At 40.1% G+C, this 13,733-nt stretch overlaps 1 protein-coding gene across 5 annotated transcripts in view; it reads left to right on the top strand.

The window, feature by feature from the left end:
- The window catches only part of GRIP1 (glutamate receptor interacting protein 1), a 314,081-nt gene that overhangs the window by 241,773 nt on the left and 58,575 nt on the right, over nucleotides 1-13,733 (top strand). For all 5 annotated transcript variants that reach the window (XM_088054742.1, XM_088054740.1, XM_088054743.1 and 2 more), the window contains exon 7: nucleotides 649-794. In XM_088054742.1, coding sequence (XP_087910868.1) covers nucleotides 649-794 — 146 coding nt within the window. The remainder of the gene's footprint in view (nucleotides 1-648; nucleotides 795-13,733) is intronic.

Consider the following 13,733-nt stretch of genomic DNA (forward strand, 5'->3'; position numbering starts at 1 on the left):
ACTTTTGTTCCCTCACTTTCTTCTCTCCCTCATCTCCTGGTTTCCTTGTTTTTTCTCCATGATTCTTAAGCTGGTAGTGTTAGTACTTTATTTTCTTTTATAATTCCGAATAGGTTATAAGATATGCCTAGGAGACAGAATTTTATATTTAGAGCTGAATTACTTCCAGGTAGGAAGAAAGGAAAAATGGAATTATGCAAGTAAAAGATATTTTTAAAGAAAATCAATAAATGGGCATTCATATTTTGCAATCTGCTTCAGCACCCATGTGTTTGCACCTCGTGTTTATTTTTAAGAAAACATTGGAGGAGGATGTGTTTATTTATGTATGTATGAAAAGAGAGTTGTGTGGACAAGGCAGAAAGAAAGCATATGTTGAGCAGAAGCTATACTTAGTTGCAATTTAACGTGACTTGATTATTTCACTGTGTGGTAAGCTGTTTTACAGTCGCTGACTTTCCAATTAAAGCAATTTCCTTTCCACTGCGCCCTCTGATCATTCTCACTGTCAAAGTAAATGTTAAGTGTTAAGGCAAGAGGGATGGGTGTCAGGGAGGGTGCAAGAGAACCGCTTTGCATAAAAATGGTATTATCTCCAAATCAATTTATCTTACACTAACAAAGATCATTCCTTTATTCTCCCTTCAGAGAGGGCACAATCAAACCTGGGGACAGGCTGCTGAGTGTTGATGGGATCCGACTGTTGGGAACAACACATGCTGAGGCCATGAGTATTCTCAAACAATGCGGACAGGAGGCGACTCTGCTGGTCGAATATGATGTCTCAGTGATGGGTAGGTTGTGGGATAGGAAGTGGGGCTGCAATACTGGGAGCTATCTGTGATGTTTCCCTGCCAGTTCTCCATGAGCTACTTTAGAAGTGATTGTGACCTGTTACGCTCCTGGTAGCACTGCTATTCCCTTCGGCATCGTATCATTAATCTTGGATTCATAAGGAGGTGAGCAGTATTTTACTGTAATTTAGCATTCTGACATTGCGTGGTTTGTAGGCTGAAACCGTAGTGTGGGTTCTAGCAAAGTAACTTTTCCAGTGAGTAGTTTATAATAAAGGTTAATGAAGTGTAAGCATTTCTATGTCCCATGAAAGAAGGGAATACTTGATCTAACAAGAATTCTTTTGCCTTTTGCCAGTACTGCTAGTTGGATGAGACATAATTAAAAAGTCACAAGACTGCCACAGAGAAAAGAATAGGGAAGAGAAGGTTTGTTAAGAAATACCTAGGTGGCAAATCACGGCTTGAAAAATGAGCATACAAACTTTGATTAAACTCACTGAAAATGTGGAAGTCAAGTAGACCAGATCATTTTTATCAAGAGATTTGGAATTTACTTGTTTCTATTTGTTTTGGAAATTGTCATATCCCCTCAAGTTTTTCAAGATACAGAAAATTCATAGCAGCAAGAAACAGAAATACTCACCAGTCAGCCTGAAATATTTCTCGACTGTTCTTTTTCTGCTGAGTTCTACAGTCAGGTTTCTAGCCTAGCAGTATAGCAGCCTCCTAGGGATTTGTGAAATAGCACTGTCAAACTTCAAAGCCTTGGAAAAGATTAATACTGAAAAGAATAATGTCAGTTATTTGCTTATTCTGGAACAGACCTCTTTATTCTTCTCTGAGACAGAGATTTCTCTTTTTTTATTACAATATATGTTTCTGTTTACTTAACTGTCAAGGATTGAAGTGGCAGGTTTGTGTAGTGTCTGGCAGGCCTACAGACAGCTGTACAGATTCATGTCCAGAAAGGTGGGGACAGCTCAGATGAGCTCTAGCTCCTGAGGAGAACTAGAATTTAGATGTCTTCATTTTCTTCTTTTTCCTTGAAAGACGATGGATGACCAAACCCTGTCTATCATCACAGTAAAATCAATATCCTTTCTACTCCACTTTTTCTAAAATGAACCCCTGGCTTTAGACAAAGTTCCCAGCAAACTTTAATTATACCCCAGCGGGAGAGTCAGTCTCCATTTCACGGAGGATCTTTCAGATTTGTGCAGGTTTGTGTAAGGAGGAGGCCACATGGTGAAATACTCTGTTGTGTCCTAAATTGCAGCTTGTTCAAGGCAGGAATCTTTGCAGTACTATCTGGATAGAGCTCAGTTTAGGAGGACACAGAACTTCCTGGTTTAGGGCAAAATTTGGGAGAAAACCTCCAGTGGGGCTCCCCCTGGGAAGCAAACCCACGTGGCCCTTTTTTTTCCACCCCCCAACCGGTTCGGGAAGAGATTTCTCTGAGAGAAGTGGAAAAAACCTGTTTATTTCACAGGCACAGCACTACCCAGCACAAAAATGAATGATATCACATTACAAAACCTCTCGCCCTTCAGAAGAGATGACAAACTTCAGAGGGTCTCTTTCCTGTGGGTGTTCGCTCTGTTATCAGTCCCTCTGGCGCTGGAAAATGCCGCTGCCCAGGCTGGGCTCCCGGTAGTCCACGGGTGCAAGCTCCCGGTGCTCCCCCGAGTCCCCAGTCCAGAGCAGGTTCGATTCGTTTCGAAAAAGGGAAAGAAAACAGTCCAGGAAGACCTCTCTGCTCCGGCTAGTTGGAAAGCCAAGGCGATCTGTGTCTTGTTGTCTGTCTGTGCTGTAGTCAAAACTCCCGATGCAGGGGGAGCAAGTACAGTCTCTGATAACAGACTCGGTGCTTCTTTTCCACTCACTTTTACTCTTAGATGAAATTTTAAGAATACAAAACCTGTGTCTGCGTAAGGTGGACGAATGGGGATACAATTTAACATCATAATCAACCCAGGACAAGAACTTAGTTGGAAATTTCAGGCTTTTAACTCTAAAGGTAGCACCTACCAATCGGTCTCTTAATGTCGTTTTCTCTCTGCATAAACTCTATTGTTCTCAGCACCAAATCTGGATTTATCATCCCTGCATTCCTGGCAATGAATGTGTTATCCAAGAGAAATTAAAGGAGGTAGAAGAACCTCCACAAGAAGACTTGTGGAGTCAGAAAGAAAGAAAGAAGGAAATCAGACACTGGGAAATGTATGGAATGGTGGTCCAGCAGAGTCTGCAAGAAGAAATAAGGAGGGAATAAGTAGACTATCTTTCTAATGCATTGTGATTTTTTAGATATTACCTAGCCCACCAGTAGGTTTTGAATTTTCTCCCGATTTGTGTGCCCTGCATAGTACTTTAGCAGTGGTGTGAACAAAAGATTTTGTTGGGATGCTCTCTTGTGCAGTTGGGTTATGACCATGGTGCAAAGGCTGAAAATAATTCATCCTAACCCATTGAATCCTGGTCCAGGAAACCTTTGCTGATTTGAATCTTCTCTTAGTTCTGCTCCAGAGCAGGAAACAGTGTTGGGAGTAACATGAAAGAGAGAACATGAGTCATGAAGAGAAATTTAAGAATTACAGAAATGTTACTCTTTTCCCCAACTCTTGTGTTACCCATAAACTGTTTGTAATGCTATCTAAGGGTTGATGTGAATTTGAAAATAGGCTAAAACAAAGGAAGAACATTGGGTAAGGTGACTTATCAATAACAGATGCTTGAAAATAGACTAGTAGGTTAGCCTGCTTGGAAGAGGCAGAAACAATCCAAAAGTTACACAGAAGTCTAGTGTATTCTGTAGGGTCCTCCTGGTATAAGCTGTCAGTAGAATATATTACTCCTAGAGATATAATTATACCACTAGTTGCTTTAATACCTTCTCTTCTGTTAGTGTTTGGTAATGTCCTGTAAAGTAGCATTGCATGTGGCCAGAACTGGAAAGAGCCATAAAATACATTCTGATAGTATGAAATTGGAACTTGATTTGAAATGGTTTTACTAGACGAAGAAAATAATCCTGAACTATTTTTCAACTACAGTCTTGTAGTGTGTATCTGACTTTTCTTATTCCTGTAAGCATAAGCTGTTTCAAAGGTGCTATATTTCTCAAAGTTTAGTTCTTCCAGCTGAAGTCTTCAAGAGGTCACTTGGGAAGCTTGTACATTTTATTGTTTCTGGACCCTAGACAAACTGGAGTAAAAAAAGCATCAAGGGGTTCTGTGCAGGGTAATCAAGTGTGTATATAATGTAAGAGATGTGGCTATTCCTGTTCAACTCTCTGAGGTTACACCTGTGCTTGCTTAAGTACATCCTGAAGTCTCCTGCTCAGCTGGGTCCTAGGAAATAAACTTGTCAGTTCAGCTTCTTGGAAGAGATTTTGGTGTCTGGAGTGTACTGCTGTGTAGTTTCAAAGAGACTTTGACATAGTAGGAGTTTGAAAATACCAAGATAATCCCTGAAGAAAATTGGAAAACCTAATTTCTGAGAAAGTATTTTATAATGTAATAAAAGTTATATTTGAAGTTGTGGAGGATGCAGTCTTTCAAATGCCTTTCTGTTTTGCAAAACACATTCTCCAGTCTTGAAGTACTGTAATTGCTTACCTTTCTTGTTGATTTTAGAGGAAACTACCTCTAAAATCTGTGTTTTTTAATTTTGGGATGCTTTAATAATGCTGCACTTCATTGTTTGCAAAGGACATGGATATGGTGACCCGCTCTACATAAAACTGTACAACAGAAATAACATGATCTTTGTGGGTTTTATTACTTTTTTCTGTAATCCTTACACCTTAAGTGTCCAACCTTTCTGGCCATGTGGATCACCTGTTTTAGTCTAGTGGTGAGAAAGGTCTGCACAGTGCAGCTCTCTGTGCCCTATGATTTACACCTGCACCCTCATATTGAGGAAGGGGAGAAGTAGAGGCAAGGTCGTAACTAGCAGCAACTTGCTGCCACTGTCAAGATAATTTTGCAACCTGAATCCTTTCCTGTGGCAATCAAATATAAAATATTAATTCCAAGCTATAAAGTTAGGTTGGGGAGGCTGAAATTCTCACTGTTTGGAAGTGGTCAGATTAAGTATCATAACTAGCTGCTGACATCTAGAGAGTTAGAATGCAACACTAATAGCTACAAAGATTCACAGTACCTCTGTCTAAAACAAGAAATAAAAGTTTATCAGTACATTGAAGCTGAGGAGATGCAGTTTCCCTTCAGGTTCTCAAAGACCTGCCGTTATGCCACTGGGCTCTGTGTTGTCTCTAATTGGGGTTGCATCTGCATGGGTAACCTTCCATATTTTCTCTGAAACGGAGCAATCAGACAAGTTCAAAGGTAATGACTACCTTGAGTTTAAATTCTCACCATTTTTATGTAACTCCAGTTCATAAATGGCTGTTGGTGATCTTTTGAGCAGCCTACTTTTTAAGTCTTGGATGCTCATGCTGTGGCAATCCTTGAATCAAGGATACTGTAGTTAAACAAAACTAATAGCTTTTGCCAGAACTTTGGCACAAAAGGAAGATTTTTTAGTTGTTTGCACTTGTGAGACAACATCTTTCTCTCTTACCTCTTCAATGGGTGTTTGTTACTTCAGAGCGCTCTGTGGTGTTCAGGAGTGAAGGAACATATGGCATTTCCAAATTCCATATGTTTCTCTGGCTTCTTTAACAGTTCTAGCTCATATTTGAGCTAGAATAGATTTGCTGGAATGTGGCACTCTGTAAGTGTTCTCTACAAAACAGAAATAGTCAGCTTGTTTTCTGCTGCAAATCTACCAGAGTCACCCTGACACAGAACCACTCGATTTTAACTAGGGCAGCACCCTCTAATTTCTGAACTCAATGTTTAACACTGATAGAATTTTCTAGAAAGGGGATTTTTGATACAGACATTTGCTAGTAAATCTTTTTGCTAGCCTCATCCAAGGCTTCTGCCTCTTTAAGATCACCCATTAAAATAAGCTAATTAATTAATTAATTGATTAATGCTGTAATGATCCTATGAAGGTGTATTTAAAGAAATCTGCCTCTCCTTTTAGCAATTCTGCCTGACAAGAAGAATACCAGGGCAAGAAAATTTGCACAGTTTAATGATCAGGTGAGATAATCTGTGGTCTAGTGTAGACTTTCAGTAATTTGTGGAAGGTGAGAAATAGAGAAGAAAAAAGAACTTAGGGGCTGACCCTTAAGTTTCATAAAGCCATATCACTCAAGTGTATCCAGAGTTGTGGAGACCCTTAAAGCTAGAGATTTTACAAGCCCAGAGGAACAGGAGTCCCAGAGACTCCAAGGACTGATTTAAGATCTCCATAAGCCCTACAAGTGTTTTAAGACCTTGGAAGTTAAAGTCAGGAACCCTGTAGGATTCCACACTGCCTTTTTCTTTCTGATGCTTTAAAAACTTAAAATTTACATTTCCTTTGTCTCATATAGGGTTTTGACAGAACAGATAGGTAGCATACTCTAGGATTTTGCTGCAACTTCAGGTCTTCTGGCTATCACAGGGCAATAGATTTAGATCCCTTGAAACTCTAAGTATGAATTAATTGCTTAAAACTTCGAAGAAATTTTCTTATGTTGCTTCAGAGACAGAATGAAAATTCATGTGCAAAGCAAAGGTCATAATAGCTGTGTTAATTGAAACATTACTTTAAATACTGCTACACAAACATATACACAAGTTACATTACAGGACAATGCTGGAAGTCAAAATGTTGAGTGTTGCACTTCAGAAATGTCAGAAGTGAGACTGTTTGTCAGCCATTGTCCATGCAGAGGTGTGCATGCAGTACAGTCACAGGAGAGATAATAACCATTTTATGCAGCTATTCATTTTGAATTTTATTTCTGTCTCCAGTGTGTGACCACAGGCTTATTGAAGGCACTGCCCAGATCCTTGTCTAAATGCAAAGTTATTAATTTCCTGGTGTTTTTTCCTGAGGCCCTAATTCTGCCACAGTTTGAGTGCTTCAGGCAATATGCAGATCTCAAGGAGAAAACCTCTGAGTCCCAAGGTCATTCTGTGTGTACTGGATCTTTCTTACAGCAGAAGATGACACAGACATAGCTCTAACAGTTCCAGAAATACCCACTCACAGATGTGTCACTAGGTAAAACACATGGGATTTTCTTGTCTCTTGTGGAGGCTAATGAGTGATTCACATTCACTAAGCAGATACTTAAATCTACATTTCACATTAGTCTCATCTCACTGTGCAGTTTACTTGTTTATCAAACACACGGCGCGTTCTGCTGTCGGTGCCAGATGCCTGCAGCAGGGACACCAGTATAAAAACTGGCAGTCAGCCGTGGATATATATACAATAAATAACTTTTCTCTTTGTAGTGCTAGCAAGCTGTGCTAAGGCACAGGGAGGCGGTTCAAGACAGCCAGCACAGCTTCACCAAGGGCGGGTCCTGCCTGACTGACCTGTTGGGCTTCTATGATGGAGTAACTATATCTGTGGACAGGGGAAGGGCTACAGATGTCATCCCTCTGGACTTCTGTAAAGCTTTTGATACAGTCTCCCACAACATCTTTTGCTCTGAACTGGAGAGAGATGGATGCAGTGGGTGGACTGTAATTAGATGGATAAGGAATTGGTTGGACAGTCACATCCAGAGGTAGTGGTGAATGGCTCAGAGTCCCAGTGGGCATCAGTGACAAGGGGTGTCCCTCAGAGGACCGGTGTTATTTAATTCATTAATGATATAGACAAAGGGGATCGAGTGCACCCCCACCAAACTGGCAGGGAACACTGAGCTGAGTGATGCAGCTGACACACCTGAAGGATGGGATGCCATCCAGAGGGACCTGGACAGGCTCGAGAACTGGGCCTGTGGGAATCTCATGAGGTTTAACAAGGCCAAGTGCAAGGTGCTGCACCTGGATGGGGCAAACCCTGGTACCAGCACAGGCTGGGGATGAACAGATCAGAGCAGCCCTGCTGAGAAGGACCTGGGGGAGCTGCTGGAGGAGAGGCTGGACATGACCCAGCCATGGGCACTCCCAGCACAGAGAGCCAGACGTGTCCTGGGCTGCATCCAGAGCAGCGTGGGCAGCAGGGGAGGAAGGGGATTCTGCAGTTCGAAGGTGTTTGCTGAAAGAGGAGAAGTCCAAGGCTTCTGGATCCCATGTTCCTTCCTGTCTATTTCATGGAGGCATGTTGCTTCTTTACTCTATTCTCTGTTCCTATACTGGTTCTGAGCTGCATTACTGTCTTTTTCCCAGTAGCTGCTTGATTTTTCCTTTCTCTACTGACCCAGTTTGAATTGTCTTTTCAAGAAGGTCCTAAATCCCCAATATGCTATTCCCTCTACTTACAACCCAGTTTTTTCTGCTGTCTTTTGCCAAGTAAGGCTTAAGTAATTTTCCAACACATTTCTCTCACACTTCTGATTTCCCTCTTTTAAAGGCCTTTTGCACTTTACATGCCTGTTCTTCTTGAGCTCTTGTCCCTGTCTCTTAGCAAACCATCCCCAAGTTTCTTCACAGATCAATAACCTGCTCACCTCAGTTCCTCCCCTTCTTGCCCAAAAAGTCCTTCTCTCTTCTCTTCTTAGTTCTTGATTCCCAGTGCCAGATCTGTCAGGTAGAGAAGACACATAGGGAATATGAATTTCCCATATAAAGCCTATAGAATTTTTAGGGGGTGGGGCAGGGAAGGTGGGGCAAACTATGGCTTTTCCTAATGACCTGTTTCATGTAAAAAAACTAAGGGGAGAGAGAAAAGACATCACACAAAATATTTGTCCTTTGGCCAAGTTGTAAGTTACAAGCAATTAAAAACCAGATTTCTTTTAATCAGAACAGTATTATTTCCATGATTCCCAAGTCTATTTGCCTGATATCTTTTCTCTGTCTGATTGTGATTTGCTGCTGCATTTTAATAGCCATCTTGCTAGCGGGTGATTGCAGAAGGGAGGAGTTGTCATGTTTTACAAGGATTTCATAAGTCTTACAGGTGTTTCTTTCTTTACAAACTTCTTGATCATCCCTAAAGAGAAATAAAAGGAGTTTAGCTGAACCATAAAAGTTACAAATTACTCTAACAGGTCCAATTAAAATTTATCTCAAGTGCTTTTGAAGCTACAACCTCATTAAAAGCAGCTTAATAAACATTGCTTTATATGGGAGAAAAAAACTGTAAAGGTGAAATGAGATGTCCCTGAAACAGAAAACTAAAGGTACAATTTAATTGTCATAAATAACTAGTAAGGGGGAGGAGTTCCACTTCATGTATGCAAATATACTGTTTTACTTACTGAGTTCTGAGAGTCGTGGAAAAATTTGTCTTCAAAGACTTATCAGGAAGGTGAAACCTGTATTTGTATGCAGTTAATCTAAATAGTCTATAATTATAAGAAATCAATCTGAAATATCAAATGTATTTCATGGTGGGCATTCATTAAAGGAGACCCTTGCTAATCTGTGTTAGTATCTCTTTACAAAGCACATGGTCTCAATATTTTAGATCCTAATTCAAGGGCTTAGATCCTCAAATGGAAGCAGTCTATACTTTATAAAAATATGCTGTTTTGCTTCTTTTTATAAGTAATTAAAGACAAATGATGAAAGAAGATTCTTGTAGTAATCTCTCCAGTCCACCATCCAGGCTTCAAGAAAGCAGAGCAAAGGAGCAAATAACCCCCAAAGACACTTAGTAAGAGATGGAAAATAAAGGATTGATCAAATTTTTCTCTTCACATGAGGGCTATCCAGATACACCATGAAATGCAGTGTGAAAGAGAATTAGCATCTCTACCACATGCTCATAGCTCTGGTCAGCTGGAAGTGGGTCAGTGAGTTGGCTTCTCTGTTATTTAGCATGCTGGTCAGCAGAGACTATGATAACAACAGGATAATGAGGTAACCTGGCTTGTGCTTGCCTGAAAAAAAATTAAGCAGGTAGCTGCAGTACTTAAATTCAGAGTGCAGAGGTGCATTACAGAAACGGTGATAATTAAGTTTTGTGGAGATTAAAGGATCTTTTGTATGTGATTTGTATTGAAATTCAAAGCAAGAGAAACTTTGTAATCTGATCCAATTAAAAGAAAATACAGATTTGTATTAGTGCCATTGAAGTCATATGAGAGACCAAGGAATAAGAGACAGATCTGATTTTCTTTATACTAGAGAGAATTTGTGCTGTAACCCCAGAACCTGTCTTTGAAAGGGCCTATCTCTAAGGAAATAACAGCAGAAAGGCACCAGTCCTGCCTCCATTCCTGGGAGAGGAAAACACTAAATGTCTCCCAAGACTTCCCCTGAGGGGAGGCATTTTAAAAAAAAGCTGGAACTGCACCACTCCATCCTCTTGACTATTTTTCATGGGTATGAGACATCTGGGCTGTCCCTGACAGGTTAGGTCAAAGGGGAAAAAACAGGAGTCCCTCAGGTCATTTCCTGGAAGACCTGTACCAGGCATAATCTAAGAGGTTAAAATGGAATGCAGATTTTTATTCCTTTACACTAAGGTTAATGGTCCATTCATCATGTCACAGAACATTTATGCTGAAAAGGGATGGATTTCAAAGTATAAATATTTTGCCTAAATAAGTCCTCAGTTAATGGTGTTTTAATGCAAAACCCCTGTGTGAATGAGATCTGAAGCTGATCTTGTGAGAATGCACCATCTAGTACTCAGCACCTGGGAGATGTGTACTGCTCAGAGAAGACTGTACTAAGGTCTGTGAGCTGGAAATGTAGGCAGTAGGGAGAATCAACATTTAAGGTGAACAGGTTTATCTTGAAATGAACATAGTTCCTCAAGATAATTGCACCAGTGCCACATCTTACAGCATGATCTTGTTGCACTTCCAATGGTGTTGCTCAGCTGTACAAAGAGTGAGTGTTTGATTTATTCAGAAGACTTTCTTTAAGAATCTTTCTGATTTCAGCTGGGATTTAAAATAAGACCCAAAGGCAAAAAAAACCCAAAAAACTCATGTCCTATGTTCGAAGGGCTTTGCTTAAAGGGGAATAAACAGCAGACCTGTGTTTCTTTGTCCCCCGCCTCAGTTCTCTCCAAATGGACATCCGGTTTATACCAACAAATATGTCTTCTGCCAGCATAAAACTTTTCTAATTTAAGCACTGTTTACACCACTAAATCAGTGTTTTATTTTCTTGCCAACATAAGGTTAGGGATTCTACAGCCAACTCAAATCTGAAGTGTAGAAAAGATTTGTATTGCAAATACTTGACCGATGCAGATTACTTTAAAATTGTGATCTTTATAATGTTCAATTACCCTCAGTTACCACCCAGTCCTCTCCTTTCTACAAACGAAAAAAGAACATGCTAGGCCCATTTTCTCTTCACCCCTTTGCTAAGATATTTCTCTTCTGGTACTCTAGCATTAGCATGGCAACAGGGTGTACACACATGAAATAGCCAGTTCTGTGCTAAGTTTTAAAGGTCATCTCACTTTGGATCTAGATCACAGCAAAAGTCTCTACCCTTGAACATGCCAGAGAAACTGTTGGATGAACAGCCACCATGCATTTCATTTTATTTTGTTTTATGGCTTTCACATAACAGGCCAGATTTAAAATGTCAGCATTTGATTTTATAAATCATGGCAAGGTATTGATGCTGCTGATCTTCTCAGTACATCCTGTCATTCTTTAGTTGGATATGGAATGGGGAGAAGCACCACTCTAGGTTTAAACCAGAAATCAGCTGCAAAGGGAAAGCAAACAAGAAAGCATGTGTCCTTTCTGTGCTTCTTTAAGATCTCCCTTGCTGAAGGAATGTCTTTTTTGCTACTTTCACAAACTGACTCAGAGTTAAACCCAAGATTTTAAAGATTTTTAAAGACAAACCCAAGATTTTTTTGTGTATATGGGGGAATTTTTTTCTCGTCTTTGCAAAGTTCCTTTCAGTTCAGCTCTTCAGGGATTAGAAATGTAAGAATTTAAGATGCCCTTGCAGCCTTACTCAGATGCCTTGGTGCACATGGTACATTACAAATTTTAATTGGAATGATTGCATACATTTTACCTTCCAGTCACCTGCTGCACAATACTAAATGATCTGAAAAACAGTCATGTGAGAGAAATGTTCTAAAAAAAGCTGATCTCATCTTGATGCAGATACCTAAATTGGGGCAGGTGAACACATTTGTCAAATTCCAGTTTTCTTGGGTGGTTGTAGAGAGAGCTTAGGTGTAGCTGCTTCAGGTCTGTCCTACAGAGGTCTGCATTTTGGTGCAGTGAACCCCAACACAAGCATCCTAAAATGTCCTCTCCAGACAAATGGATGTTTTCAACCTTCATTTCTTTAATGCTTGGTTGTTTATCTCTACAGTGGGAAAAACACCATGCTTTCACTCTAAACTGTAGTTATTAGAGAAAATCATTAATAAATGTGTGTTGTAGGGAATACTCAGAGGCTGCAGCATACAATAGCTCTCCCCCACCACATATGCTCAGAGAAGTTGGAGAATACTGTTTAGTAATTAAGGCATGAACCTGGAAAAAAAGGGAAAAGTGTTCCTACTCATTAAATATTCACTGTCTACCTTCCACATGAGGCTCTTGAAGAAGGAGGTGTATGTGCTTATTTAATTAAAGAGGGGAGGTAAAAATAAGTACATCCAGGCAATATTCATTCTGGGGATCATTAGGTTTGAAGTGCTTTGTGCCCACATGGTGATTGTAATATTTTCCTTTTAATGTCATTCTGTTTGTAAACAGATACTTCTGATCTTTATTGGTGTACATGTATTTTTATGATGATTTGTAATAATGTTCTGCAGATTTTAGTCAACTTCACATTTGGATTTTTTACACCTTGCATAAGCACAGTTTTTCTGTTATGGTCAGCTCAGCAGTGTTGCTCAGAATAGCCTTCTTCTGAACACGGTGACCTCTAATTTTTCAAGGTCTTTACAAAAACCGTAGGTAAATTTGGGTGGGTTTCACTGGTAAAAGAAAAAGAATGACCAAAATCAAAGAAACAGACTGAAAAGAAACACAGATAAAAAAGGCTTTTCACAGTTTCTCCTTTACATAAATTCGGTAATCGCTTAATTATAAATATGAGCAATGGAAATCTTCAAAAAGAAAAAAGTCACCAGACAGGGGCATGGGAGGACCTGGAGCCCCTCTGAGCCTGGCAGCAGGAACTGCGCTGGCAGTAGGTAAATGTCTTGTCTTGCAGCAAAGGAGGAGCCACATGGGAGCCTTGCCAAAGGTGACCCTGGCAGCAAGCTGGCAGGCTGTCTGCTGAGGTAGCAGATGATAAGAGTGCCCTTCTCATTGCTATGGCTATAACAGTTATGGGCCACTTGAGTTGCTAGAGGTTATTGCTTAGCTGGGATTTTGGGAGCACAAATGTGGGGAATTGGTTTTGCTGGAAATGTATGCTGCAGAGAAAAGGGGATATAGAAGCTTTCTTTTACTTTAAATGTGTGAATGCTCCCAGTAGTACTGTTCGTGTATTCTTTGGAACAAGAAGAAGAAGGAAAGGGGAAAAGGTCAAAATATATAGACAATCCTAGATTATTTTTCAATGAGGGCTGAAAGAGTTAATGTTTAGAACCATGGGTTCTGTGTTGGATTTAAGGGCAATTTACCTAAACTACTTTCTCTTTTTCTTTGAAATGTTTTTGCTGATCTGCTGAGGTCCAAAGCAGATCCAAAGCAGAAAGAGAGGGCAGTTAATAAACTTACTTTCTGACTCATTTTACCAAAGTTTGTGCGACTCCTAAGGGCAGAAAAAAACTCTCACTCTGGTCCTCAGTGCACAAACCTCCAGGTCAGATCTCAGCCTTGACGTTCTGCATGGTAGCATTTTACAATGTGGTTGTGCCAATACATCAATTATTTTAAAGGCATCTGTGCTAGAGCACAGATTATTGAAGAGACCAAAGTTTCAGACAAAAAAAGTGGTACCGATAGTACACCTTTGTAGG

The sequence above is a fragment of the Pseudopodoces humilis genome, chromosome 5 (assembly GCF_049639895.1).
Source record: "Pseudopodoces humilis isolate 2021_Gansu_Grassland_sample_001 chromosome 5, ASM4963989v1, whole genome shotgun sequence".
Classification (NCBI taxonomy): Eukaryota; Metazoa; Chordata; class Aves; order Passeriformes; family Paridae; genus Pseudopodoces; species Pseudopodoces humilis.